Source organism: Toxorhynchites rutilus, chromosome 2, assembly GCF_029784135.1.
Source record: "Toxorhynchites rutilus septentrionalis strain SRP chromosome 2, ASM2978413v1, whole genome shotgun sequence".
Taxonomy (NCBI): domain Eukaryota; kingdom Metazoa; phylum Arthropoda; class Insecta; order Diptera; family Culicidae; genus Toxorhynchites; species Toxorhynchites rutilus.
In genome coordinates, this window is record NC_073745.1 from 322470524 (window position 1) to 322484166 (window position 13643).

Genomic DNA, 13643 nt, shown 5'->3' on the forward strand with positions numbered 1-13643 from the left:
TGTATTTACATTTCACCTTATTCTATTGTTAGTAAGAAGGGATTTGATTTCTCGCGAAGGAAAAGGAAAAGGAGAATATAAGGATATAAGGACAATCACACACGAAGATCGATAGCTTTTAGGAAGACATATATTTGGGACATGTAATCAAGGTCTAACCGAGCCAACACATCTCTCACCGGCACATTGGGCTGTCTTCTTCTGGCCCGAAGAGAGTTTTCTAAATTCGATCTGGCAACAAGATACTCCTCGCACGACCAAACAACGTGTTCGATGTCGTGGTAACCTTGGCCACAAGCACAGATATTGCCATCGGCAAGATTAAAACGAAAGAGTAGCGCGTCTAACGAACAGTGATTGGACATGAGTCGAGAGAAGGTGCGAATAAAGTCCCGACTTAAGTCCAGACTTTTGAACCATGGTTTGAGGCTAACCTTAGGGATAATCGAGTGAAGCCACCGACCCAATTCATCTTCGTTCCACTTACGTTGCCAGTTAGCGATGGTATCTTTACGGACTAAAGAATAAAATTCATTGAAAGCGATTTGACGCTGATAAATATCGCCTTCAATTGCACCTACCTTTGCCAATGAGTCAGCCCTCTCGTTACCCGGAATTGAGCAATGTGAAGGGACCCAGACAAAGGTAATGACATAACAGCGTCTGGTTAAAGCACTCAAAATTTCTCGTATTCTCTCAAGGAAGTACGGCGAGTGCTTTTCCGGCCTCACTGAACGGATAGCTTCGACAGAGCTAAGACTATCCGTTACAATGTAATAGTGTTCAACAGGTCGTGAGGCAACGCTTTCCAGCGCCCAGTGTATTGCTGCCAATTCAGCAATATACACTGAGCAAGGATACTGAAGACTGTGGGAGGTGCTAAAAAATTCGTTGAACACTCCAAATCCTGTGGACTCATTCATAGAGGACCCATCAGTAAAGTACATATTATCACAATTGACACGCCCATACTTTGCATTGAAGATCGTAGGAACGATCCCCGATCGATGATAATCTGGAATTCCATGGATTTTCTCCTTCATGAAGAGATCAAAATGTACAGAGGAATTGATGTACTCAGGAAAACAAACACGGTTGGGAATATACGAAGAAGGATCAACCTGCATGGAGATGAATTCATGATATGAGCTCATGAATCCTGAATGAAAATTTAGCTCGATAAGCTGCTCAAAATTTCCGATCACCAATGGGTTCATAACCTTACACCGGATGAGGAACCGAAGAGATAATAAATTGAAGCGATCTTTTAGTGGGAGTACGCCTGCCAAAACCTCGAGACTCATGGTATGCGTTGAGGGCATACATCCCAACGCAATACGGAGACAAAGATACTGAATTCGCTCGAGTTTAATGAGATGTGTTTTGGCAGCTGATTGAAAACAGAAACTGCCATACTCCATCACTGAGAGAATAGTTGTTCGATACAACATTATAAGATCTTCGGGATGGGCTCCCCACCAGGTGCCGGTAATTGTACGGAGAAAGTTTATTCTTTGTTGGCATTTTTTACTCAGATACCTAATATGGGCCCCCCCCCCCAAGTATATTTGGAGTCGAACCAGACCCCAAGATACTTGAATGACATAGCATGAGTGATCGGTTTACCCAAAAGTTGAAGCTTTGGTTTTGCTGGTCTATGCTTCCTAGAAAAAACCACCATCTCTGTTTTCTCCGTGGAGAATTCGATCCCTAGCCCAATGGCCCAGGTTGAAAAATTGGTCAAAGTATCTTGTAAGGGTCCTTGCAGGTCGGATTCGTTTGATCCTACGACAGACACCACTCCGTCATCTGCAAGTTGTCTTAGGCTGCAATTTTGTGTAAGACAATTGTCGATGTCGCTTACATAGAAGTTGTACAAAAGGGGGCTTAAACATGAGCCCTGGGTGAGGCCCATGTAGGAGACCCGATTTACTGTCGAATCCCCGTGAGAAAAATTCAACTGTTTCTCACAAAGCAAGTTATATAACATATTATTCAACAGAGGCGGCAGACCCCGAGAGTGTAATTTGTCTGACAAAACCTCTATTGAAACAGAATCAAAGGCCCCCTTTATGTCCAAGAATACTGAAGCCATTTGTTTTTTTTCGGCGTAAGCCATTTGAATTTCTGAAGAAAGCAACGCAAGACAATCATTCGTCCCCTTGCCCCTGCGGAACCCATATTGTGTATCTGAGAGTAGGCCATCCGTTTCAACCCATCGATCAAGGCGAAACAAGATCATTTTCTCCAACAATTTCCGTATACAAGACAGCATTGCTATTGGGCGGTACGAATTGAAGTCGGACGTGGGTTTTCCGGGTTTTTGAATAGCTATAATTCGCACTTGTCTCCAATCATCTGGAACAATATTATGCTCCAGAAACCGATTGAATAAATTCAACAAGCGATGTTTCGCCACATCAGGGAGGTTTTTCAGCAAGTTGAACTTAATTCTATCCGATCCCGGAGCAGAATTGTTACATGAAAGGAGAGCAAGAGAGAATTCTACCATCGAAAACCCGGAATCAAGATCGCACCTATCTTGTGGTATATCTCGAACAATTTTTTGCACAGGAGCGGAATCGGGACAAACCTTCCGCGCAAAATTAACAATCCATCGATGTGAATATTCTTCGCTTTCATTCGTTGAAGAGCGATTTCTCATGTTTCGAGCCACTTTCCATAATTTTTTCATTGACGTTTCTCGTGACAAACCTCCCACGAAATTTCGCCAATAAGCACGTTTTTTCCCTTTGATCAAGTTTTTAAATTGATTTTCAAGGTCCAAATACGTTTGAAAATTCTCAATGGTTCCACGTTTCCGAAAAGCTTTAAATGCGTTCGATTTATCCTGATAAAGCTTGGAACATTGGCTATCCCACCATGGATTGGGAGGCCTTTGACGAAAAGTGGAGCCTGGGATGGGTTTCGTTTGAGCGCGAACCGCGCTGTCATATATCAAACGAGAAAGGAAGTTATACTCCTCCAATGGAGGCAAACCATCTCTGGAATTGATGGCTAGAGCAATTGCGTCCGCATATTTTTTCCAGTCAATGTGTCTTGTGAGGTCATATGCCATGTTTATAGATTCAGAAGAATTTGACCCATTGGTGATGGAAATTTTGATTGGCATATGATCACTACCGTTGGGATCCTGAATTACATTCCACTTGCAATCTAACGATAGTGAATTCGAGCAAAGCGAGAGGTCAAGAGCACTTGGGTTATCAGGAGGTTTAGGAACACGTGTTGTTTCCCCAGTATTCAAAACGGTCATATTGAAGCTGTTACAAAGGTCATATCAACGATGAACGATTGTCGTCGTACTGTTCCCCCCAGGCAGTTCCGTGAGAGTTGAAGTCTCCCAAGATCAATCGTGGCTCAGGAAGGAGTGAGCACATGTCATCAAGTTGTTTGCGGCTAACCGCAGCTCTCGGAGGCCAATACAAGCTGACAATACAGAGGTCTTTGCCTCTGATGTTTGCATGACAAGCAACAGCTTCGATCCCTCCAATAGGTGGAAGGTCAATTCGAAAAAATGAGTGGCACTTATTGATACCCAATAGCACCCCTCCGTATCTGTCATCACGGTCCAAGCGTATGATATTAAAATCGTGGAAAGAGAGATCATCTCGCGAAGAAAGCCAAGTTTCGGACAGAGCAAAAACATCACAATTGAACTTACGAATTAAAAATTTGAATGTATCCAATTTAGGGATAAGACTACGACAATTCCACTGTAAAACAGTGATATCTCCGACCTCTCTATTTAAATTAGACATCAAGAGAGATAATCATTGCAAGGAGGGGCCATGTTTGCATCAATTGTTGCAAAATTGTCTTTAATACTGGAAGCATTGAAATGACAATGGTTCTGATGGAGTCGGAAACATTAAAACACTTGAAGATTTGATCCAAAAGGTCAGACAACTTTATAAATCCCGATTGGGAAGTTGAGCTGGACGGAAAAATAGGGACAGTTGGGGTTTTTGATCCTCGAGTGCTGGGTCGTTCGAAGGTGAACTATTGCCACGGAAGACAGGAGGAACCTGATTTTGCTTGTCCGCTGCACTTGATTTTTTAGGCAAGCTAACAGGGGTTATCACCGGAGGGACATGTGATTGAATTTTGGGAGTGGTCACATTTTTGCGCCGGGGATTCCCTTGGGAAATAAACGGTGTGCCCCGTGAGCTGTGTCCGCTTCCATTTCGTCAACTGGCAGCGTGGAAAAGATGTTGTGTGAGGAGATTGGATGTTGTTGTCGTTGGGCCTGTGGAGAAGCGCCCTTTAAAATATCCGCAAAAGTGCGTTTCGAGCGTTCCTTCAAAGAGCGCTTCTGTTTCTCCCAGCGACTCTTGTAAGTTTCACAAACTGAGAGCTCGTGTGGGGATCCCCCGCAATATGGACATTTATGCTCAGTCGCACTGCAGGATTTCCCCTCATGTTGCTCTCCGCAAGTGGCACAGCGCTCCTTGTTGGCACAATAATCTGAAGTGTGACCAACTGACTTGCATTTTTGGCAAGTCATGGGCTTTGGCACGAAGAGTCGCACAGGCAATCTCAATTTGCCCACCATGACGTAGTCAGGTAGAGCGGAACCAGCAAAAGTTACTCTAAACGAGTCTGACGGCGTGAATTTAGTTTTTCCCTCTTCTTGGGATACTTTTCCTAGTTGGCGGCTGTCCGAAATTTTAACACCCACCAACGGGAGTCTTTTAAATTTACCAACTCCTTCTTTTATCATTTCGCACGTCAGACCAGTTTCAGTTACCACCCCCGAGAGTTCTACGTCATGGGAGGGCACGTAGACGCGATACTCTAGGGAGAATCTCTCGTCGATCACAATTGCATTCGCGTGTTTCCGATCACTCACGACAACACGCAGTTTGTTCGGTCTAACCTTAGAGATTTCGACCAGGGAGGAATATAATCTTGCCAGATCTTTCGAAACCTGAATGACATTAATTGACTTTCCTTTTGGTTTAGGCCGGAAAAAAACAACTCATGGACCAGCTCCAAGTGCATCGTCTGGATAGACCTTGACACGAGGAGAGGAAACAACTGAGGGGGAGGACGAGGTCGATTGTTGAACGGGAGCGGGATCAGTAGGGCTGGGAGGCAAGTTCGGTAGTAGAGCGGAAGCGGGAGCGGGAGATTGAGGGGGCGAAGAGGAAAAGTTTGCCAATTTTCTTGAGGGGGGCTTGTTAAGGTAGATTACCTCTTTCTCTGAAGAGACATCTTCTGAGGGGGGAACGCGTTTAAGCGACTTCCCAGCCCCCGTTGTAGCTAGTGAGGAGGAAACAGTAGTTTCAATTTCCATGTCAACATGACCTTCTGCTATTACGGCAGATATAAAATAATATAATTTTTATTTTTTTTTTGTATTTCTAAACCTAATATATATTATACCTAAATCGCACACCAATGCGAATAAAATGAAACGGTGTCCCAATCGAACCGCGTGGCAATCGCTCGGCACAGATGCAACGGTATATCGCACCACAACACGATGATGGAATCGATGACGATGCTAAAGCACACACAGCGATGATACGGCACACGCACCGCGTCCGCCGTGGAGGACTTCTTCCTCACGCTGGTAGTGATTGCTGCTCTCCTCACTCGCGCAATAAAGAGAACCCCGTTAGGGCGAAATAACTTCACCAGCCACGAACTGATAACGGTATAATCTCCACTCTATAATAGACGCGAACAAATTTGCGACCGATGTCTTCGGACTGCGCGAGCTGAATGACCATAGATCCTATGTTGTACCATATAAGAACTCAAATATATGGTACTATTGTCAAAATGTCATATTTAGTACCCTATACAATATTTGCCATACAGCCAGTGATTTGATTTGAGGGCACTTTTACCCGGCCAGGCCCTATGCCAGGAAGTTATTGATTTGACAAGAGATTTGTATTTGTGGACAGAAAACCAAGCTTCTCGTCACAAACAAGGCAATGGACTCCTTCCGTTTATTAAGGTTTACAAAGTTGAAGTTTTGGCCAGATTGGGCTAGCTGCCATCGAGAGGTGCTTCAATGCTTCCGTGACAATGGGGTCAGTTACATTAAAAAAGTTCTCAATCCTCCCAATTGGTCCCAATTCCACTCAATCGAAAAATGTTGGGTAATTGACTATCGCAAATTGAAGAAGGGTGCGAAAATGACTTGGAATGATGCAGACATCAACGGCCATTTTAATCCAGGATCTCTTCCTGGATTAGAATGGCCGATGATGTTGGTTATCAATGAGTCCAAACTTTGATAGGTGGGGTAGTTTCATAAAATTTTGAAAATTTTGAATTCATGAAGTCAATAAATGGCAGCATTTTCTCTGTGTCGGTTTTTTTGTATTTAACTTTCATATATAAAAGTGATTGAACACAACCAACGCGATTGGACTTCTAGTACAGTTCCAGGTAGTGAGGGTGAGGTCCGGTTATGCTCAGATCGAATTTGAAGTGGATATTTTGGTATAGAGGTACAAAAGCCGGGCTTTTTTGAGCTCTGAATAAATTAAACAAAAAGCATTTTTATCATCCATTATTTTACTATTTGTTTACTAGTTTTTTTTAAATACAAAAATAATTAAACAAAAAAAAACAAATGCATGGCACGTTTTTAGGACTATTCAAATTCTGGAGAATACGGCGAGTTTAATGACGTTTCCCAGATTAGGATTTTTTTTGCGCCTTCACGGCGTTGGCAGTGTGCGTCGGTGCGTTGTCATGCTGAAATATCGCTTTACCGTGTCTTCGGGCTCATTCGGTTTTTTTTAATTCCATCAATGCAAAGTTTAAATTTATTATTTGTTGTCGGTTGCAATGTACTCACCATTTCACCCGGTTTTAGTAGTTTCAGTATTTTTCTAGCTTCTGAATCTTCCCCATGGTAAACGATGGTCAAATGCTATTGTTCGTTCAACTGAACTCGCAGAATCAATTTTCATATCCAAGGGAATAGTTCGCAATGGAAAATCATTCCAATTCCATTTCATGTTTACCTCGATTCTCGAGTATGTGATAACAAAAATGCGTGGTATCTATACAGATAAGCCTATCGCTTGATGGTGTGATCTCCGGATGAGGGTGGTTTCCGAATGCAATAAAAATATTCAAAGTAGTATGTCACCTACTAAATTCTTGGAAGGAGTCTATTCTCGAAAACAATTCCTGCTACTACTAAATCAACTTGTTCAACCATGCGGAGCGAAGATAATGTCCAGCAATGCATCCCGGTGGTTATCTTATCATACGTCAACAAAATGTTTTATTTTCACTCACCTATGTGTAGCCAACACTGATATGTCTCTTTCAGAACTCAGGGAACTACAAAAAGTCTAGTTGATACCAAACTTTTCGCACATCTTGCTCTACAATGATACGAAACGTTTGTATCGTCTTACAGTTCTGCGCTCTGCTGATTGGAGCCCAGCAATTGCATTGCTCTCCACAGAGCGCACAAAGCTATCACATAGCAATGTATCCGGTGAGTTAGCGATTTATTTACGATTAACTTTTCCCCAATAACTTAACGCCCGAATGATCCAGAGCAATTGGCATGAAGCGGTGGAATACTGCAATCGGTTGGGATTACGGCTGGCCATTGTTGACAACGCAGCCAAACACGAAGCGGTTGTTCAGGCAGCCCAAGCTACGGGCCTTCAATCCAGTGGATTCTTTGGTCTATGGCTTGGCGCAAGCGATCTGGCTAGGACTAAAACCTATGTGTGGCATAGCACCGGGGAGAGGTTAGTGTTCGGGAAGTGGAAACCTGGTGAGCCAACCGGTGGGAACGAACACTGTCTGAATCTGTACTACTGGCCAGCCTTGGCGTTCAATTGGACCTGGAATGATGCCCCGTGTGATACCAATCTGTACGCGATCTGTGAGACGGATGAGAATCGTTGTTTCAGATGATCAACGCTGGCGTTGAAGACGGGTTGAGAGAAAGTGTGCAGTGGCTTTTACAACGGTATTGTTCCTAATGGCAAATTATTATGGATATCAAGCGTATACACATAAATTCGTTGCATTATAAAACGTTTTTCCTTCGTTTTCCCAATGAATATAGGATATTTACGAGAAGAAGTCTAATTTATATAATGTTCTCATTTGCCAATTCCACTCGGATTAACGCTACCTGTTGTTAGGAGAAAAAATAATGAAAATTTCCAGAGCATATTCTAGAGTTCTCCATTTAGCATACATTCTAGGCGTATTATTTGGAATGAGAAATCTTAACTAAGTAATACTAATAAAAATATATTATGACTCTGTTTATATTGACCAACCGCGGGAGGCGATCTGGCGTAGTGGTAACATCCATACCTCTCACGCTTAAGGTCACGAGTTCAATTCTCACTCCCGACATTCTTCCGAAAATGGAAGTAAAAAGTGACGATCCAGCCAAAAGTGTTGAAAGTCACTATATATAAAAAGTCACAGGAGGGCTGTGTCCGAGACACGACCGCATAGTTGACGTAGGATTCCGTTAGGCTATCTGTTGATTTTGGATATGTTTGAAGAATTACATGTTACTTCAATATAGAGAAAACATATTTGGAAAGGAAAGGGTAATTTTGTTTTATAATTTTAACTATAAATTTAACTTGCATATATTTGCAATGCCGATTTCCCTCGGGCACCTTGGTTTTGATATCTCTGTTAGGGAACACATTTCGGTGGGAACAAAAGCTCCCCCTACCTTCATGTATTTGCAATGTCGATTTCCCCCAGGCAGCTTGGTTTTGATGTCTCGGTTAGTGAACCGCCACATGTGTCGTCAATTTCGACCAATTAGAAGTTGATATTTCCGTTAGGATAGGGGTTGAGTTTTTTCAATTGTTCGATAGTTAGTTTCATGACATATATTATTTTATTCAATATAAACAATTGTTATGGAGTGCAGAAATCGATTGACGCAAAAATTTCATCAATCCATCATGAAATGACTGAGCAATATGTGTTTGAAATTGGACAATTTTTACGATGTGCTCGATTTTCGGTTTTCAATTTGTACCCCAATATGTTCCCGAAAGACGTTATCCTACGTCAAAAAAAAAAATGACCAACCGCTTATTATGACGTATTTACACAACGAAGTTTGGCTTCATTAAAAATACTTTGTAAAAAAGTCGAATATAATGACTTCCTTTACAGTGACGTTACAGTGAGTCCGCTTATTATAACGCGTTTACCAATTTCCTTCGATATCATTATAAACGGATTCCACTGTAGGTTTTGAGAGAGGAATTTCGTAGCACTTCTTGTAGCAGTCGTGCTACAAGTTCATAAACTTTCGGAGGGTAGCAGTCCAAATAAAACGAACTGCTATCTAGCACATCTTGCACACAACGATGTGCATAAGTTGTACGCAGTCGTTGTGTGGTTGGACGCAAGCGTAGCGAATGTTCCGTCACACACACCTTTTAGGGTCGAGTGGACGAAGTGCCTCGCAATTGGGCCACTTATGCGCGGCTTAGCGAGAGTTCCGAGTCAGGTTTCGAGAGGTGATTCTGAAACTCGCGAGAAATGCTGACTCAACCTGACTCATGAGAGCGGACAATCGTTTCTTTGCTCTGTTTCGAACCGTGGGCTGGGGGGAGTTCGCGGATTTGAAAAGAACATTATTTGCTTTAGCAAAATGCTTTAGCAAATATCGTTCTCCTGGGGACAATGATCAGGCACTTATTGTGTTCTGAGGAACTGGGGAATTTTTGCTCGTTTATTCCGACCTGATTCGTGGAAAAGGCAAGCGTGCGCGTATTTTGTTTGTCGTGTCGCGGTGTGTTTAATAGTGTAAGACTTGTGCTGTGGAAAGGGTTCTTCAAATGTACTCAGTTCTTTCTTGTTTCTTTTTGTAGAATTATTTAGAATATTCAGGAGTTATAGGAAATAATTATTCTTGTTGTGTGTGAGTAGTACTGAAAACCAAAAAGGTAAATTATTTAAAGATTGTTTAGAAATAGGAAGATTGTTAAATGCGTCGAACAGCCGTTCGACCGCTTTTTTCCAGATTTAAATCTGCAGGTTCCAGGCTGACCGGAAGTACCATTCCCGATTTTTGTGCTCGGCGCACCGCATCATAACTCCATCGTGGACCACACTTTTGACCCCACGTGTCGGGTTGGAATCCCGGCACCAACCAATCTCGTCGGAAAGGAGCTGCTACACAATTACAGCGCTCCTGGTAGAGCCAGCCACACGTGAGTAACCCTAACCCTTAAATACATGGCCATGTTATGTGGGTGGGTACTTTTTGGTGAATATATTGATTGATTTGATTGATTGGAGTGATCACGTTGTTGGGGAATGAAGCTGAAACAGTGCGATTGAATTTGAATGGAGGCCGGATCGACGCATTATTAGTGGGTTTAGGTTAGGTATTTAGAGTAGGGAAAATTATGTATTAGAGTAATTAACGAATAAATGTTTGAGTTGAGAAAATGTCCTAGTTAATTTTGTGGAGATATTTTTGTTGTTTGGAGGAAACCTTTTTCGCTTCACATCGTTAATTCGTTTGTAGAGTTTTTGGTTTTTGTACTTCAAGTGTGGACTACTTGGGAGTCTCAGTCCATCTCGGCTCGTGCTTTCTGAAGCGATTGGGGAAGTGTAGACAGCAGGAGGAACCAGGGGAAGACGCATTGGTGTGCGTATCTGTGCCCTTGGTAGAATCTGCGAACTTCTCCCAGTCACCGTGTTGGAAACAGAGCAGAGAATCGGGAACGTGTACAGGTGTAGGTGTCAGGAAGGGTCAGCTTTCAGCGCGCTACATTCTATTATTAACACGTTGAGTGCCACGCGGTTTTATAGCGACTTTCCCGTCAGGTCGCGCGCACGCCCGTTTCGTGTGCAGCAAATGCGAAGCAGAATATTGGCAAATTATAACTCGATGGAAATGTTTATTTAACACGTTGAGTGCCATGTCAGTCATCGGTGACTGACACCGAGCTTTCCGTTCAGGCCGTGTCAGTCACCGGTGACTGACATTCTTATTACACACCGGTGACTGACACGGCCTGAACGAAAAACTCGGTGTCAGTCACCGATGACTGACATGGCACTCAACGTGTTAATGAAAACAATGATTTAGTTAACATTTTCAGGAAAAACCTACAGGATTCTCTCACAACAGCCTCTAGTTCCCGAACTATTCCATACCATGTATAGCCCTCGATCGCTATACACAGGGCCTTCAAGAATTCCCCAAAGGTTCTCAATTGGATTTAAGTTTGGACTACGGGCTGCCAAGTCCAAGACCTTGTTGTCTCGCTCCGAAAACTAACATAGATATCTGCATTGTCTTGCTGAAATGTGAAGTCCTCAGGTATAAAATCCTCGGTAAATGGTACCAGAAGGTCTTCCAGTAATTCCACACACTTTTCTGAGTTTATCCCGGTTGAAATTGACGCAAAAGGGGTAGGTTGATCGTATTAGTTCTAAGTATAGATTGTTGGTAGCACTCTGACAACTCCGATAATTCCAACAGTGTTTCTTATTATTCCTCACTAGCTGACCCGGCAAACTTCGTCCCGCCCAACATTTGATTTTTGTTATTAATATCTTCAAACATTCACATTTTCTTACTAAGAGCAAGTTCATGTGTCCAATCGCAGAACTGTTCATTGATTGATCTTCTAATCGACCCCGTTGAATTTACCTTTTACTACAAAATGGTCTTTTTAACAAGGTCTTTTTAACAAAACTCATCGTTATAATATCAGATTATTTTCAGACACAATTCTCGTTCAAGATTTGTCAACCACTTGCAAATAACATATTTCTCCTTTACATGGAATAAATGTTTTATACAGAAAATATGATAGAATAAAGACAGCCCTAAATCGGACAATTCCTTCCTCGATTTCTGCTCTTATCAACACATTCGGCGATACTTTTTTATTGGTATAGATAGAAGAAGATATAGGAGTGCGTTTCATCACATTAAAATCCATTTTCAGTTCCGAACAAAGATAAATTTCGCTAGCGCAAACATCAAATGGGCTAACAGCACTTGGGACTATGTAACTGTAGTAGGGTAACATGGGGTGATTTGGACCACCCCTTTATCTCAAAATATTACGACTCAACCTGGATTTTTAATAATGTCATTTCCTTCTATTGTTGAACCGTATGTACCTAAAGTAAAAAAAACTTTGGTAAAACTTCACAAGTAGAGGGAAACGTTAGCATAAACACAGCAAGCACTTTGATCGTCAAAAAATGTGAGTTTTCCGATCGTGGTTTAAAGGTTTTTCCCGCTGATTAAACAAACTTTCCGTGTATTGTGCAGTAAAGTTCTGTTCGCCTACAGAAGAGGAACATTCTGACGTAGCGAAACTGTAAGTATGATAACAATAAATGAAATTAATTGCATTTTAATTTTTGTGTGTTGTGTGGGGTGAAATGGACACGTTTCTGTGGGGTGAATTGGTCCTACAGGTTTGAAACGTTTCTTTGGTCTAATTGATTTCAGATGCCGATGAATTACAAAAAGAGGACAGACAGACAACGTTGGAAGAAGGAGGAGCTTGAAAGAGCAACGCAGGCCATCGAGAACGGATTTTCTTTGACCAAGCATCAGAAGTGTTTGAAAATGCTCGACCAACAGTTAAAGGTTCATGCAGAATTCGAGATGGTGTCAATCCAACTTCTGGTCTGGAATCTGGCCAAGACACCTGGTATCGATCCCAAAACATTGTTACTGATTGTAACATTATCCCAAAATACTTCACATAAACATAAGTATGTTTCATCGTAGAAACGTTCCCCCCCCCTCATAAAGGTGAAAGGAGTGTTGAACCCCTTTAGAAATGTTTCTTGACCCCTAAAATCTCCACATGTCAAATTTGGTTCAGTTTGCTTGATTAGTTCTTGAACTATGTAGAAATGTATAATATGTTTCATTATTTATATCCCCTAAGAGAGGGAGGTGGAGTATCTAACCACCGTAAAAAAAAATTATTGCACCCTAAAACCTCCACATGCCGAATTTGGTTTCATTTGTTTGATTTATTCCTGAGTAATGCAGAAATTTGTTGGAAGTATCGTGCTGAACACTAATAAATGTAGTAACGTAGTACAATAAATTTAAGTTGTTTGTGAATCGAAATGTTTGTTTAGAATTTATGTCTGTGAAGTAGGGGGTCTCCGTAGCCACATAGGTTGCGCGTTCGCTTAGTAAGCGATCGATCGTGAGTTCAAAACTCAGGGCCCCCATTGACCATCTTTGTATTGTTACAGAATAACTACGTCCACGCAACAATCATCAGCGATGGAGATCGATCCACGGTCGAAATAAGATCGATTCATCCATACAACTGCTCTGCTCTGCAGAAATATCGGGCTGCTGTTCTATAAATTACTCAACAATGGATCAACGACTGTCTCCGCTGTCCAGTCTTAACTGTGGATAATGGAAGAACAGATAGAAAACTCTTTCGCCTAAATGGCTACTGTGTAAATATGTACCATTTGCAATGGTATATAAGGGAATTTTCTAACGCCGAAAAATGGCAACTGTGTAATGTGCTAATTATAGATATGATAAATATGTGACATGTACACGATTAAAATTCGGCTCTGTTACAGCTAAAATGCTAATGAGTCTAAAATAAACGAAAGGGATAAAA

The 13643-nt window shown here is 41.9% G+C and overlaps 2 protein-coding genes and 1 long non-coding RNA gene across 6 annotated transcripts in view; 2 read left to right on the forward strand and 1 right to left on the reverse strand.

Moving 5' to 3' along the window:
* Positions 1–13643, reverse strand: part of LOC129768245 (uncharacterized) — a 524264-nt gene that overhangs the window by 471791 nt on the left and 38830 nt on the right. The window lies entirely within an intron of this gene.
* LOC129768249 (C-type lectin 37Da-like) lies at positions 7340–8100 on the forward strand. The gene is made up of 2 exons (XM_055769761.1): positions 7340–7498; positions 7561–8100. Exons 1-2 carry the CDS (start codon positions 7388–7390, stop codon positions 7927–7929), a joined length of 480 nt encoding a protein of 159 aa, XP_055625736.1. The 5' UTR covers positions 7340–7387; the 3' UTR covers positions 7930–8100.
* On the forward strand, positions 9686–10885 carry LOC129768253 (uncharacterized). Its single transcript, XR_008741650.1, has 3 exons — positions 9686–9810; positions 9876–9950; positions 10006–10885. It is a non-coding gene; the product is annotated as an uncharacterized LOC129768253 (long non-coding RNA).

Coding starts and splice junctions, on each gene's coding strand:
- LOC129768249 (XM_055769761.1), top strand. CDS start 7,388: ATGATACGAAACGTTTGTATCGTCTTACAGTTCTGCGCTCTGCTGATT. Junction 7,499..7,560: donor ATCACATAGCAATGTATCCG/GTGAGTTAGCGA, acceptor CGAATGATCCAG/AGCAATTGGCATGAAGCGGT.